This window comes from Pleurodeles waltl, chromosome 8, assembly GCF_031143425.1.
Source record: "Pleurodeles waltl isolate 20211129_DDA chromosome 8, aPleWal1.hap1.20221129, whole genome shotgun sequence".
Classification (NCBI taxonomy): domain Eukaryota; kingdom Metazoa; phylum Chordata; class Amphibia; order Caudata; family Salamandridae; genus Pleurodeles; species Pleurodeles waltl.
In genome coordinates this window covers 329,609,559-329,626,261 of record NC_090447.1, presented here as the reverse complement: position 1 = coordinate 329,626,261, position 16,703 = coordinate 329,609,559, and the positions used below count along the sequence as shown (strand labels likewise).

General features: G+C 43.4%; 1 protein-coding gene across 1 annotated transcript in view; it reads right to left on the bottom strand.

Moving 5' to 3' along the window:
• FUNDC1 (FUN14 domain containing 1) overlaps positions 1 to 14,281 on the bottom strand; it is a 102,381-nt gene extending 88,100 nt beyond the window's left edge. Inside the window, exon 1 of the mRNA XM_069204191.1 lies at positions 14,079 to 14,281. Within this exon, the coding sequence (XP_069060292.1) occupies positions 14,079 to 14,265 (187 nt within the window). The 5' untranslated portion in view covers positions 14,266 to 14,281. The remainder of the gene's footprint in view (positions 1 to 14,078) is intronic.
• Positions 14,282 to 16,703: the final 2,422 nt, after the last annotated feature.

The following is a 16,703-nucleotide window of genomic DNA, read 5'->3' as shown; positions in this document are numbered from 1 at the left end:
ACAATAACATTTAAATGAACCACGTAAGCATTTTAGAATATATCAGAATTATAAATGCATAAATGAAGCACATTTTTTGTTATTTTTGAAGTGTGTTGGGAACAAATACTTTAATATGATCAAAATAAAACTAGGTGATGCAATTTGCACACATTTTCGTATATGTGCACTATGTAGCTGTATTAGTAAAGGTGAATGTCTATGCAAATGTTATGTTCATTTCAATTGAAAATGTGTGGTCTTTAATGTCAATGTGCTACCCCACCATGAATACTCCACTCTGCACCACTGCACTCTAGTCTGCACCACTCCATTTTACACCACTACATGCCACTGCACTCCGCATCACTCCACTCTCCGCCACTGCACTGTGCATCACTGCATGCTATGCCTCTCTACTTTACCCTGTACCACTCTACTCTATGCCAATGCACTATCTGTCCTAATACTCTACACCACTGCTCTCCTCCGCATTAGACTCTACACCACTGTATTCTAGGGCGACTATCATCTACATCTCTCTTATTTGAAAGCAAAGACTTCTGCATCAAACTGCTTTCTTGCAACCAAGCAAAGAAAACTATAGTCTTTTATTAAATCCAATATTAAGAGTAATAAAGGCTAAATTAATGCCAGCACTAACACAGGGGCCTTGTTGCTCTTCCCGGTACAATGATTTGTGCTGGACCTGGCCCTTTTTGTAGGGTTATCCTCAAACTTTTTGCCTTCTTCCGTCTATATTTGTTTACTGTTTTTGTTGCCTTTAGGACTCGGGCACTTTACCACTGCTAACCAGTGTTAAAGTACATATGCTCTCTGTCTAAAATGTATTGGCGATTGGTTTATCCATGATTGGCATATTTGATTTACTAGTAAGTCCCTATTAAAAGTGCACTATGTGTGCCCAGGGCCTGTAAATCAAATGTTATTAGTAGGCCTGTAGCACTGATTGTGCCACCATACGAGTGAACTTGTCTCAGACCTGCCACTGCAGTGTTTGTGTGCGCAGTTTTAAACTGCCATTTTTACCTGGCCCCCACTGGCCAGGCCCAAACCTTCCCTTTTACTACATGCAAGTCACCCCTAAAATAGGCCAAAGGCAGCCCCATGGTATTTAGAAGGAAGGACATATACTGGTATGTTTTACATGTCCTGATAGTGAAATACTGATACATTTGTTTTTAACTATTGCAAGGCCTAACTCACCCATAGGGTAACATGGGGATTGGATTTAAATATCTTTTAGGTGTAATTTCCCACTGGGAGCAGATGAGGTGTGGAGTTTGGGGTCTCTGAACACTTAATTTAAAAATATATCTTTTGGTGAAGTTGGTTTTTAAATTGTAGGTTTGAAAATGCCACTTTTAGAAAGTGGGTATTTTCTTGCTTAACCATTCTGTACCTCTGCCTGACTGTGGAATACACGTCTGGCTCACAATGACAGTTGGGCTGTTTGTGAATTCACTCCAGACAGTCAAACAAAGGGAGCCGAGGTGTACCATGCATTTACTGATGGGTCTTCCTGAGTTAGAGTGGTGGGAGATGCTGACACTTGCACCTGAATAGGGCTGTGCCAGTCTTCACACAAAGCAGTCTCCAATCCCCTGGAGTGTGCCTGAGGCCAGGGCGGGGAAAGGTAGGGTCTTGACCAGTACAACGTCTTCTCTTTGAAGTCTGCCTACTTCAAAGACAGAAATGGATATAACTAGTGGACCTCTGACACCACAAACTTAGAACACTTCTGCACTGAGGACATTCTGCCAGGAAGAAGAGCTAGATGCTGTAGGAGAAACTGCCACTCTGCCTGCTGTTGTGCTAGCCTGCTGCTTGCTGTTTCTGTCATGGTAGTGAAAGGACTGGACTTTGCTTTTTCATCCTGCTTTCCAAGGTTTTGCAAGGGCTTTAGTTGAGCTTGCCTCCTGTTAGGAAGGTTGAGGGACATCAAAGACTGCCAGCACCTGGGCTCCTCTGCTGAGAGCCCTGTCCTGTTAAGTGGTGCCAAATCCAGTTTGGACCCTTAAAGGAGGTTTTTTGCTGCTACAAGAAGAAAATCCACGCATCGACTCACTGCATCGATACATTGCTGCTACCTGCATTGGAGTGTGGTCCCTGCTTGACGCAATGACCACGGTTTTCCACACACGTCCGAGTTTTCCGACACAGCGCATCAAAATACCCACGGCTGCATAAGTTTCGAGCACTGCATCACCAAATCCCAGGACACACTGCCCTGACTCCGTCGCAGCGCCTGATTCATCGCTGAGAGACTGAAGTATTGCAGCTTCACTTCCGACGCATCGTCCCTTGGTGCCATTTTCTTCATCGACAACACAGTAAGGAACTGGTGCTTTGTACTGCAAACTACGTATCACCTCCCCTGTGGCAGTAAGGAACCAATGTATCACCTCCCCTGCCTAGCAGTAAGGAACCAACGCATCACCTCCCCTGCAACAGTAAGGAACCAACTCATCTCCGGTTCTTTCGACATATCACCTCCCCTGCGGCTCACATCGTCTTTGTTTTTGACACATCTCAGGTACTTTACCTCAGTCAAGCGCCCTTATTGATTTCAAGGACCTACAACTACATTTAATCTTTTAAAAGTGATATCTTTGCTTGTATAGGTTGGATTTTGTCATATTGGTCTTGTTTTACTCAGATAAATATTGGCTGTTTTTTATAAACTGGTGTGAAGTACTTTTGTAGTGTTTTCACTGCATTACTGTGTGTGTGTGTGTGTGTACACAAATACTTTACAGAACTTATGGCCCGAGGATTCTCAAGGTGGTATAGCTCACTTACCTGACCACGCACAGATGTTCATTTGAATGGGAGGTGGGCATTACATCACCCACCACATGGCAAATATCTACCAACATACAAGACGCATATGGGCAAGAAATGTTGGTGGGAGTGCTGAAAAATTACTTTGCAGAAAATTTGTTGGGCACACAGAGCCGCACTACAGAGTGGGACGAAATGAAGGTTGTCCTCAGGGGTCCTATGTGTGGGCCTTTCGTGGGGAATGCGCAAAGCCCTTCAGGCTGAACAACTGCATAAGGAGGCACATTGCCTTTGAGATAAGCCTGATTGCTTGAGCCAAGCTACCAAGGGGGTGATCAGGCATTGTCTTAACTGTGTGACTCCCTTACCCTGACTAGAGTGAAGGCCCCTACTTGGATACGGTGAGGACCTCATTTCTAACAGTTTCATGGTCCAATATAGCATACTGTCACACTTATCAATTGTTGTTTTACTTTTCCAAGACCCCTACACAAGTTCATATCAATAAGAAAGGATGTTTTTGAACCACTTTTTGTCCAGTGAAGGATTAAAAATATAGTGGTGCCATTATAACTGTTTACAAGGCAACATTCCAAAACTCACTGCCTGTTTCCTTAAGTTTATAAATTGTGTAGAGCGGTTTCTGCAATGTCATTTGTTATTCATTTTGTTTTAACTATGTTTTTTCAAAGTTAAAATGAAAATCTGTGAGGAAGCAGCGATCCACAGGTGACACAAGATAGGTTTTAGCTAACTTTCTCGATTTTGAGGGACGCACCCAAGGTAATAAATTTATAGGTCTTCTTATTTTATGATTTTGTGCAATGGTTTTAAGTAACTGTACAAAAAAAAAAAAATCTAAACCTAACAATACATGTGGTTTTTCCAACACGTTTCCCACCCTCGTCCCAACCTTATGGCCATTTTGTTGAGTCCGATAACAGACCAAAATGCTTTCCCTTTTGAGCCCAGACCCCAGACTTTGTATGGACCTCCTGTGTAAACTCAACTGTACTGTTTACTGCATTAGTGATGGGGTTTATTTTTGTTGTTCCACGTGAAACTGCGGACAGCCATTTTATGTGAAAATGAATGCTCTTCCAGTGTCCAATACACTATGAACACGTCACCTCAACCAAGTTCGAAGCTCTAGGTCAGACGTCTCCAACAAGTAGCTCGTAAGCTTAAGGTAGCTCTCCTGCTACCTGTAAGTAGCTCATCTGTGTGCAACTCAGCCTACTACATTAGAAGCGTTTGCATTGTTGAATGAATATATGTATACCAAAATTCAAAAACGTGCAATACGGGTGAAGATGTCTGTATTTTCAGAACTTCTCAGCAGACGTCTGTCTAAAATGGTTGAATTGCCAATTGAAGGGCCAATTCAGCCATTGCAACCACTCAGTTGGTTAACAATAAATATGTTATTTCAGCACCAAGGTGCCCCTTAGGGAAAATATGCACTTTACAAATGCTCATGTTATATTTAAAGTTGATATTTGAGTGATAAGTTATACTGCATTGGGGAGACTTATCTTGGTGTACTGCAACTATGGGTGTTATTTATTACTCAGGCATTCCAAACTGATAAAACTTTTTTGGAATTACTGCTAGTAACTCTGCTAGATGCACTGTTGTGATCATTGCTCATTTACTAGCATGAGGTGGGCTCTAATGTTATCTTGTTCGATGTAGTCACTATTACAGCACTAATATTATTATTAGTTTGGGTATTTGTTTTCGTTTCTTTTTTTTTTTAGTTTAGTAGCTCCTATTACAGAAAAGGGTGGAGACCCCTGCTCTAAGTCAAGTCCCTTTCTCTTTGTGATTTAAACATGCTACTGATATAAACTGTAGTTGAACTGTTAACTCTGTGGCAATCAGGCTCAACCCAATGAAAACCTTTCCTGGTATATGATAATATCTGCTGTCCCCTAAGCCTGAAGCAGGAATCTGCCTAGTTATTGCAACAATGTTAAAATAAGAGGATTTGTTGAGTAATACACCCTTTCTACACATCAAGAAAGCAGATAAAGAAAAGTCATGTTGGGCAGGATGTTGAAGACTGCCAACTTTTCCAGCTATATCAAACCCATCTACCATTATGTCATGCTTTCTGCCCACTACACTACGGTTTACAGTTGTTTGTCCGTGTTTTGCCTTCTTCTCTATCCCTGCATATGCCCGTAGTTATCACTCTTCTCCATTATATATAATTTTGCCTGTAGTTATCTCCAAAGGAGAAAGCGTTATCACACTTCTGTCTGAGTCAAAAGGTTCAGGTCAACCTCTAAGGGTAATATATCGTTACCCTATACATGTCACCTTATAAATAAAATATCAACAGAAATTTAAGGCTGGACATGCCCACATTAACAAGAACAGTAAAATGGTTGCTCCCGTAGTACTGCTACCAAAGTTGGCTCTATTGTACATTGTCTTGAGAACGTCAATCAAGATGGAATGATCGGTGCTGCAGGCACACACTAGTTTGCATCTTATTTCCCATCAAATGGCCAACATTACTGTTGTATGCATTAAAACTGCCCTAGCTGTCTATGCCTTCAGGACCATTTGCCTAATTCCAAAGAGATTGCTTTCAAATGCCCCCCAGTCCTGATGATGATCATATATTTACAGCCTGGTACTAGTTTGTATGTTTTCTGGATGGGTCAAAGCCTATCCCTGTGCCCCTGAGGATGCTATCACTGTGGCCAAGAGACCTATAGAAGACATTGCCCCAGGTCTGGAATTCTGCTCAAAATCCGAAGTGACAAAGGAACAAATGTTTTGTGTTCTGTAGTTCAGAATTAAGCAAAGCATTAGGGATTCGACCAAGTAAAACTTTGATTAACCTGTGAAAGATGCAGAGAAAAAGCATAACTTTGAAAAACCAAACATTTATTTGAGGGGAAGCCAATAGCACCTGAGAAACTATGTAAGTATCATATTGGGTTGCTCAGTATTGCAGACTCAAAAAGATTCTGCTTAGGCACTGAAGGAGAGGCAAATATGGACGTACTCCTGCAACAAGCCAGGAGGCAGTTTCCCAAAGTAGTGAAGCAGATGTCAGTTCCATCTCTATCATTGTGATGAAAACACATTCCAAAGTCACTTTTAAGAGAAATATGAGCGTCAATACAGAATTTAAAATCATCCTTTCATAAATGTTGACTTCTGTAATAAACAGATAAGTGCTGAATAACGATATAGAAACACATTCACAGATAATGTTTCATTTCAGAACTATACAGAAATATTGATACATTAACAAGTATGGTGCACTTAGCAAAAGACAAAGGGCATACATGCAAAATACAAAGAACATTCACAGATGATGCAGTGAAAGCACACAGGGCAGACAGGGATAGTGGCCATACATGTAGAAGCAAAAGAATCTGGGTTTTGGCAAAAAAGTGAAGGGGGGTGCAGTCGGACACACAAAGACAAGAAGCAGAGTCATACACAGGAATGGGATAGCAAATGAGAACACGTACACTGGACATTGGATACATGGGGTACAACTGACAAAAATAGGTGCAGGATGAAAAGTGAGCTTTGATGAGCAAACGGCAGTGTTCCCGTGGATGCACTAGGGAAACATGAAGGAGAATAATACATGAGGAAGGAATCCATGGTGGCACCAAAGGCAAAGGCACAGAGTTCCATACAGTATGCGGCATGCACACAGGAGAGAAGGCAAACTGGCTAGGGGAAGTTGTGTGGCCAGATGCGATGTCAGGGCCAGCCCTGTTCTAGCGGGGGAGCAAAGCCCTCCCAAGAAAGCCCTTTAGCTCACCCAAGGCCCATTCACAAGGGTTTATGTTATTTTTAAAGTTTCACACGTGCCTGTGATACGTACTTTCCGTCTTCTCTCCACACCTGCAGGATAACTAGCAATTCAGCTAGATGCATCTTGTCTGTGTGACGAGGAAGTCCCAGTGGGTTGCAGTCAAGTATATAATCCTAAAGTCTATGCTTCCAGCCAGGAGAAACTACAGCATGGGGCTCGTAGACTAAACTAAGTCTCCTCTGTTTACTCTGATAACAGTGAAAAAAGAGCATTGTAACCCTTTAAGGGATGTGCCAGTTCTCTAATAACACTATATAACTACTCAAAAAACACTTTTAAGCAACCCTCAAATTTAGAAAGATGGTAAAAAAAAAATTGAAAAACAATAACCTTTTTTACCCAATGCCTTGCAGTTTTCATGTAGCTCCTTCATGTCAGTTCATAACTCAATGGGCTACGTTAGAAGGATTGTAACTTATAAAATGCAAGTAACAAAAGGATCTCTGAAACAAAAGCAGTAAGTAAATGAGCTATTTACATACCTACATATCTGTCATCAGCATACTATGTTGTGGTGCACAGCAACCATCTATCTCACAACTGTGACTAGACAAAACACACATTTCCAGCAAGTACATTAACCACTAGAGTTATCTTATTATTTTTATCCCCCCAAAATTACTGGGAACGCAAAGATCCCTGCAGCAGATCAAGCCCATAAAATATTTTAAAATACAGCCTGTTTATGACCAATTGAATAACTGAGACAGAAACACTGTCACATTTGCCCTTACTGACATGACTTGCTACTGGCAACTCCACCCCCTTCTGCTGCCGTAACTAGACCCCTAATTTATGGGATCCCAGAGTATTTTTTGCCATCTCCAGCTCTAGCTAGATGCAATTGTGGAGTGCACGCCACTAAGCTGGATTTCACCACGATATACAGTAATTATCCTGGGCTAAATATCCTCCATAGTCTTGGGACTTCTACCACTAGAAGTGTGCATTCTACAAAGAGGTCTGTAAGTGGTGCAAAAGAGCTCCAATGGTGGGGCTTCTTTCACAACTTTGTAGAATCTATAAAATAATTACTGGTCCTAAATCAGTTGGGTTAATTTTGTGCCAGGACCGATTCCAACCATTTCTACTTCAGAGGGCATCTTCACTTGTCCTGTCAGGCAAATCTTGGATCTTGTTCCCATGATTAATAATAATTAATGTTAAAGCCAATGGCATGCAGATCACCTAAAAAGATTTGGGCTTTCCTACAAGCAGTACAGATGAACATAAATGACACTCACAGTGACTTGTTTTCTTCCTTATGGGTCAAGCATGTTTACCTGCTGCTGTGACAAACATGAAACGCATTTTCGGGACACTCACAAACAACATGAAAAATCTATACTTTAGATGAAACAGAACCAAAACCCATCCAAAGGGGCTACTTGCTAAATGTTTTGAGTCCGCAACGAGAGGTGCAGAAACCACTACAGAAATACTAGAACACGAATTGATAACTAATTTTAAGGATTTATTACAGGTGGTGTCTCTGAAAAGCTAATATCGCTGGGTGAGAGTCAATCAAATGTCAGGGAACACTATAATTCGATTCTATGTCAGGACCAGAGGCTCAGATTATGCTTTCTCTTTCTTTTACTGTTCCAAACAGCAGCCAATAAAACAGCAGTAAAACATCAATACCTATGATGCTCAATAATATTGTCACATGGCCCAATCATAACACAGGGCCTTAACCCATAAAGGCCATGACCCCAAAAGTCACTTCCTCTTTCTTTGCTGCTCTGCAGCCAGATAAGCACAGCGTTGTTTCTCTGCACTTTTCTCTTGTATTAATTGTGTATATCCTGCACCATTTTAGCGTTCTGCTAGCTTTGTTTGTTATTTCCTGCACAGCGCTCGTTTAACGCTGAATTTCATCTTTGGCCGTCCGGCCGTATTGTTGCCTGGTAGAGCGGGAGTGGACTACGTGGCCTCCGCATAGTCCTATTTATATTTCTCGGAGAAGCCGGCTCGTTTCACAGCAACATGACGGAGGATTAGTGCCCTGATATTCTGGCCATCTGTTCTCCCTTTGACGCCCTACTGCAAGAGCATGGGGTCGTATACATTGAATTGGCACTGCCTGGAGTGCATATTCCAGGCTGCTCCCTCCACGTTTTATAGGCATTGCAAACATATAGCCTGGCAGGGGTTCTTGCACTCCCCCTTTGATCTCTCCTGCACATTCATCTCTGAATACCTAAAAAATAAATTTTAGAACAGGAGAATGGCTCAATGCATGGGGATAAGTCGGGATACTATCCTGAACATAATTCTGACCAGCCTGAACTGAATCTGGTCAAGGCCCTTGATTCTAGGGTTCAACAATCTGTCAACGACGCTCTTGTGAGGGCACTGGGACCTTTTTCCAGTCAGCTGATTGATCACGCTCGTAATCAAGGTTGGATGCCAGGGATTCGGCTCCTGTTGAAAGTTCTAAGTCTAAGGACAAAGGGAAAAATACTGAGTCTACACCCCCAGATGCCCAGGCTGACGCCTTTGATAGACTTCGCTGCAAAAGGGCCAGCGAACATAACTATAGTATTAAAAAAGATGCTGGTTTTTCACCATCCTCTTCTGAGAATGACTCCTCCTCCAATTCTGACGAACCTGGATATTCCCAGCCCCAGCAAAAAGCCCAAGAAACAGGCCTCACCTCGTAAAGTTCTTGATTTTGACCCCACTGAGATTATTCACCACAGGGCATCCAAATTGGTCCCCTCTCTGGAAATGGCTGAGTATGTACAATCTCCCATATGCAAGAGTTTTAATAAGAAGATTCGAGCCCGCCTTCGGGCTGAATGCCCCAGGCCAGACTTAGAGGGTAAAGTTGCTGATACCCCATAAGTGGATCCAACTATGGTGATGTTCATGAAGACATTTTCTAAAGACCCAAAGAAGGGCTTAGACAGGGCGTGGCGTAACTGCCAGGATAAGCTTTTGGACATATCAGGCCCCCTTACCAAGATTCTAGAATTGTCTTTCCACTCCAAGGAGTCTGGAGCAGCAGTGGATACTGATATATTGATTGGCTAGGCACAGAGAGCCGTCTGCCAAGTAGGCAACACTAACTGTGCTATTTCTTCCGAACGCAGGCAGACCTTCCTGATGTGTAGTGATCCCAAACTAAATGATTTAGCAACTTCGGAAGCAGGTCCTGCGGCGGATGGGATGCTCTTTGGAGACCCTTTTGGGAAAGAATTATCTAAATTCTGCTCTACCTACTCCTCCCTCAACAAGGCACAGATGTCCCTTTAAAAGGTTTTTAAACTTGACCTTTTTCTCAGGGCTGGTCGTTATGGAGGGCGTATGTCCGGGTGAGGATCATTTGCGAGCCCTCAAGCCTACTACCCCGGAGGTAGAGGGGATTGGTACCGAAAATCTGCGGATACCATTTCTATCCCACCCGCTCCCGTGGAGAACACGCCAGATTCCGCAGAGGTCCCAGACGGGGACAACAAGGTTCGATCCAAGACACTGGACATTTCGGTAAGAGTCATACCTTCTTCCCAGGTGATGTTGGGGGCAGAGTGGGTTCATTTTTACACAATTAGAAACTGATTTCGGGGGAATCCTTGGGTTCTTCTGACGGTGACAGGCTTCAGGCTAGAGTTTTTCAGTACACGGAAACAAACTTGGCCTCCTACCTCAATGTATTTTTCCTTAGCAGATCTTTCTATTAAAGATCTAGAGGTTCAGTCTCTTCTCAACAAAGGAGCAGCCGGTTTTTCCTCCCCTCACCCTTGCGGTTTCATCAGTCTGATTTTCTTAGTAGACAAAAAGGGTGGAGGTCATCGTTTAGTGTTAAACCTCAAAGAGTTCAATTACTGGATATTATACAGACACTTCAAAATGAAAGGAATTCACATGCTGATGGACTTTTTGTTAGAGGGCAACTGGATGGTCAGTCTGGATCTAAAAGACGCCTACCTCGCAGTTCCCATTTTTCCTTGTCACAGGAGATACCTCCAATTTCTGTGGAGCGGCTAATGTCTAGAGTTCAAGGCTCTCAAGAGTCCGGATCCGTTGGCTCTAGCGACAAATGCCGTCCTTCAGGATTGGAGTCAGTTTCGGAGATATGCATTTCCACCGTTCATGATGATTTCCAGCGCTCTGTCACAGGTTTGAAGACAAAAGGAGGAGATTGTGCTTTTAGCCCCTCTTTGGAGGACTCAGTCCTGGTTCCCGGTAGCTCTGTTGTTAGCATGCTCTCCTCCTCACTCATTCTGCCTCGTCAGAATCTTCTGATGATTCCAGAGGGCCTTCAACATCCCTTGGTCCTGTCGAGAAAACTGTGGTTGATGGTTTGGACGGTTTCAGGTCAAGATGGAATTCCCAAGGCATTTCACAACAGGCTTCAGGTTTCATCAAACAGGCCTGAGCAACAGGCACTCATAAGCGGTATGCCTCAACTTGGCGGAGATGGTATAGTTGGTGTGATGGATGGAGTTTCTATCCTGTGGGGTCGAATGTTGATATGACTTTAAACTTCTAAGCAGAACTCGCGGGGTTCTGGCCTAGCCTACTGTATGGTCAATATTTCAGGTCAGCCATTTCAGCTGGTCTTGCACAGATTGAAGGTAAGCCGGTTGGGGGGGGGGGGGAACATCCACTAGTTTGCAAATTAATGAAAGGGATTTGCATGTCATCTCCTCCTCCACCCAGGTACTCTCCCCTTTGGGATGTAGCTATATTTTTGAGGTTCCTGGAAAAATGGCATCTAATCGTTATCTTTCCAGAAAGCAAATCTCAGCGAAGTAACTATGTTACTTTGTCTCATTTCTTGTAAACATGTGTCGGATGTTAGGGCTTTAGATTTGGTAGGGAGAGTATTCTCTCCGGAGGGAGTTACGTTTAACATCACTACAAGAACGAAAACCAATTGCTGATTGGCAACATATCCTATGTTTCCTAAAAATCCACAGTTGTGCTAGTTCTATGTTTGAAGGGTTATGTAACTGTTACAGTTGATATCAGACAAGATTCTATGGGTCAATTGTTAAGATCATTGCAGAAACCATTTAAACCAGTGTCATCTGCTACTTTATCCAGATGGATGAGATAGTTGATAAATGAAGCGGGAATAGAAAACTACTAAATTTGGGGCTCATTCAGCTAGGGGAGCAATGCCTTCCAAGACCTATGCTTTAGGCTCTCGTCTGGAAGACATTATGAGAGCGGCAGATTGGGCCTCAGATTTTACTTTCAGGAAATTCTATCACAAACCAGTAGGTGATGTAGCGACTGTGGCTGTTGGACAGCTTTAAAAGAGCATAATCTGAGCCTCAAGTCCGGACAGAGAATAAAACAATTTCTATCTTACGCATCAAGAATTTTCAATTCTATTAAGGACACGGAGGTGAGGATTATCCCTCCCTTAATATTGTATGAATCTTATTTGGTTCTTATTCATGAAGATTTTGTGATTAACTTTGTTGAATGTTTTGGGTTTTGCCCGCCCTGAATTATGAATTTTTGCAGTTTTCATTTTGAGTATCTGTTATTTTGGTGAAAGTATTACTTTCAATTTTTTGTTATCTTTAGGATCGGATCAGAAGACACTGTGATGGTTTGGATCTATTGATTCCTGTTTTTGGAAGAAGATAGCTCTATGGATATCAGTTTTTCTGCTGAAGCTGCTGGTGTTATATCATGTCCTGCCGCCTGCTGAGCTCAGATTGGGGTGTTCTGGACTTCAGAATGGTTGTTCATGGACTGTTAATCTGTAAGGAGTTTTGTTTCCACTGAGTTCTGGTTCTCATATGAATATTACAAAGAAAGATGAAGTGACTTTTGGGGTTATGGCTTTTATGGGTTAAGGTCCTGTGTTATGATTGGTCGATGTGACAATATTATTGAGCATCCTGGGTATTGATGTTTTTGTTTTACTGTTGTTTTATTGTCTGCTTTTTGGAACAGTAAAAGAAAGAGAAAGCAAAATCCTCGCCTCCGTGTCCTTAATAGAATTGAAAATTCTTGACGCGAAAGCTAGAATTTTTTTTATCATAGCTCACCATGTAGCTGAATCAGTCCTCACTTATTCTGACTGCCATAGATACCAACAAATTATAAAATCACCCTATATCTACATGAATGTTAAAATTATTCTCGTTTGTGCCTTTCCCTCTTGTATTACCAACGTGGTGATTACTATCACTATCTCAAGTGCTTTAAATACACTGTGCAATTCTTTAAATAATTAATATAGAGAAAGTTTAGCCTGATGTAAATGCAACATGCACCAGTTTTCTCCAAACGTCTCACTTTAACTACGAAAACATTTTATTTTGATCACTGTTACTTGCATGCACTGTTTTAAAATCTCTATGTGTCATTCATGCTTCCCAACATATCCAAAGACTATGTAAAAGCTTGTTTAAATACTCTCAGCTTCAGATAGGGGCCACTGCAATTTTTATTAAAATAAAAAATTTGCTATGGGCACTGAAAGCTATTTTGGGAGAGAACTAATAATTTTTTCACACAAGTAGTCTTTCACCAGGACCCCACAAAGCCTTCTGAATAGCTGTGGGGAAAGTTGTGAGTTCCGTAAGGAGGCAAGCTTATGGTATCACATCATCTATCAAAAAATTAACATCCAGGTATGCTGTGCCCCTCCACTCCAACTAAAGAAAGAGAATGCAAGCTCCCATCAGAAGGTAGTTTCAAAGTCAAAGGCAAAAAATGGGCCCTGTGCCACAGGCTGTACCAATTAGATCCAACATTACAAGGGATATGTTACTTTTACTAAAAGGACGTGTCGATATTCAAAAATTACTGTCAGAATCTAAACAGATCTCCGAAAATCCTAATTTTTCCCACTTTATCACTGCATTTTCATGGCCCACCTAGGCTTCTTCATAGTCCTCCCACGTCCACAATCCTGGATCCATGTGTTTGTTTCGGGCACCAAAATAAAATGAACACAATGTGGCAAAACAAAGAGGGGAATGCAGTGACAAGGGGGTGGAGAGGGAGGACAAGTGGCAGGGATGCTTTGGGACAGGCAAGCATAAAATGCGGTGGGCACAAACGCAGCTCACCGATGCAATAAAGAACTGAATAACTAAGAATACAAAGAGAACATACCAGGATAGTAAATACATTGGAACATGACGGGCAGTAAACGCGTCGCAGTAGTAGGCTGTATAAGCAAGGGTTAAAGCCGATAGCAGCAGAAACGGGGTGAGGAATACCGTGGGATCAGACTGAATACGAGGCAGGGCGCAGAAGGAAAAAAAGAAGCTTGAGATACAGTGGATTCACATACTAAAGGGATACTATGGGGGAAACACACGAGACAATGGTGAATAAGGGATGTGCATATCTAGAAAGGTGTGTAGGGCGCGCAGAGTTTACAAAGGCAACACACCAAGCTTAGGATACAGGACAAACATCTGGGAGAGAACAAGGAGCAAATAGTCTACTTATTTCGCACCTCTCGTGTCCTGTGGAGAGTTCATCCTGCGATACACTCTGCGGCCCCCGATGCAAGTGATTTTAGATGTGCTGAAACCCTTCTGCTCATATGTACGAGGGCCAGAGCCAATGTTGTCCTGTGGTGGATGTTCATCTGTGACACCGCCCCTTCCTCTCCACAGCCAATCCTCAGCGTCAGCCTCCATCACAGGAAGCGTCCTGTCAAAGGCGCCTGCGTCACGTGACTACGCGTCTGCCGTTGCCTACACGTGCGCGGCAGCACGCTTCGTCCCTATTTTGTAACCGGCTCTCCAAGTAGAGGTAGCCTAGAAAGTAGCGTTCGTCTCATTGGTGTAAAACCAAACACGCAGAGGGCGGGGACAGGCAAAACCTATAGACTACAGTATAAGTAACTGGAGTGCTTCAACCAAAATACTTGCGCGTTGCATATTCAGAGTACTTGTTCGTATTTGTAGAGCGACTCTGGTCTTTATCGTTGGAGTCTGCTACCCTCGCGGCATATCCACAGTAATTCGATCAAAGTATTGATTCCGTATGGGCAAGTCTGTCTAAAGTGGGACCTAACGAAAGTTTGGTTGCACGAATGAGATGAGACAGTTGACGTCTATAAATACTTAACTTTATGATGTGCAGGAACATTCTTAATCTCCGGCACTGAAGATTTCTCGGGTTTAGCATATTTCCGGGTGCCAGACTGGAACTGGCATTGTTTAAAACAATTGCTCTAAAACACCTCCAGTTGGTGCTTTCGGTCTCTGCGTCGACCATGCAAACCCCACAAGTGACAGCGAAGCTTTATGTAGATGTCACCCCGCACACTTACGTCTGTTTCTTTCTGTGCTCTTTGGCGCGGTTCTGGAATGCCGCTACAAATTTTGTTCTTCTGCCGATGCTATCTAAATCTAAAGAATGAGTGTGTGACATGGAAGAAATAAAGGCTCTTCTAAGATGGCCGGTTGTAAAGTCGTGCCACCACTAAGGAAAGCAGATGTCAGTCACAGATTCACACTGATGTATTTTTGGGTGCGGCCAGGGCAGAGTCCTAAAAAAAAAAAGAATTAGGGGATTTTCCAAGTTAGGCAATATGCAAGTGGCTTTGCATGTGACATCACAGGAAGTGGCATTATAGTGCATGAACTCACAGGAAGTGACATCACAAGAAGAGACATAAAATAATTCTATCACAGGACCGGAGGCGAGGATTATGCAGATCTTTCTTCACTCTTTATTCAATAGCAAGTTCAAAGTTAAACAAAACATGAACAAAAAAACTACAAGTTCCATGAGCCCGCCGCCATGGTAACGAGTATCCAATGAGGTGCCCTCCTTCACGTCGGTATAAATAGCCCGAGACACGTCACACTTCCTCTTTCTTCACTGCTACGTGTCAGATAAGTGCCTTTTCTGCCTCCGGTTGGGAGTTTGTTTCTTGACTTGGCGCGCTGCCGCTCAATTGTTTTGCGTGGGTTTCTGTTTGCGTAGCAACTTCATCGCTATGAGCGGTCCGGAACGGACGGGCCGCTCGAGCGTTTCATTTCCTTTCGGCCCTCGGCGTGTTTAATACACGTCGGGCCCACCAGAGGGAGCGCGCGCTGTTCTTCGTTATAGGAGAGCGTGCCTCTTTCAGTGCGCGGCTCGCGCTTCGCGTTTTCTTTTTTCTAGGGACACTCAGTCTCTCAGCGAGCATATCTGCATTAATCACTTTGCTTTTTTTTTCTTTTTCTTCCCAGAATTGAGGGTTTCTCCTCTAGTACATGCTTGGCACCCTGGTGCATATTTTCTCTTCCCTACCCTGACACCCGTTTGGGTAAGAATTACCCCATTAGGGAAGGCATTACTTCTTGACTTACTATCAGTGACAGAGAGGGTAGGGATTTTACCCTATATATTGTATATTTTTTGTTGGGTGTACACTCTGTCATAGTCCTCATTATGCATTCCTCCCAAGAGAATGAACCTTTTACCAACATGTCCCCAGGTGAGGGTCCCTCTCACCGTACCCTTCCCCCCGGAGTGGACACTTTGTTTTCCCAGGCTATTTCTCACGCTTTAGCCCCTCTTAGGGATACTGTAGCTAAGCTTACTGAACAGGTGTCCAGAGGTACGGGCATGTTTGGTGTGACGGGAGCGGAGGGTGATTCCTCTACCCTTCGGCCCCCAGGAAAATGCGCAAGCGCGACGCGGGGCACCTGGGGGATAGTGTATTTTCACCCAATCCCAAGAGTGCGCGCGCGCATAAGCGCGTACCCTCCCGGGAGGACCGTTTGCCCGGAGTACTGGGTGACAAGCTTCACCACCTATGGAACCCTGATCTGGGATCCCCCAAAGGCTTCATGGGAGGTTCAGATGAGGACTCATCATCTTTAGATGACGACTCGGGTCGCCCTTGGCGTCCGGGTGCTACCCTACCAGATCCTTCGGATCACGCCGATTCTGACTCCGATATGTTTGAACCGGAGGGTATCTACCATCCGCGTTCCTCGGAGTGGCGCCCAGACCACAGGGTGGCTGAATATATCGCCAGTAAAATTAGGCAACCTCTGGACAAAGAGGTGCGCGCTCGTCTACGGGCGGAGTGCCCACGCCCGTCTTTATCAGATAAGGTCGCTTTCACGCCAGTTAT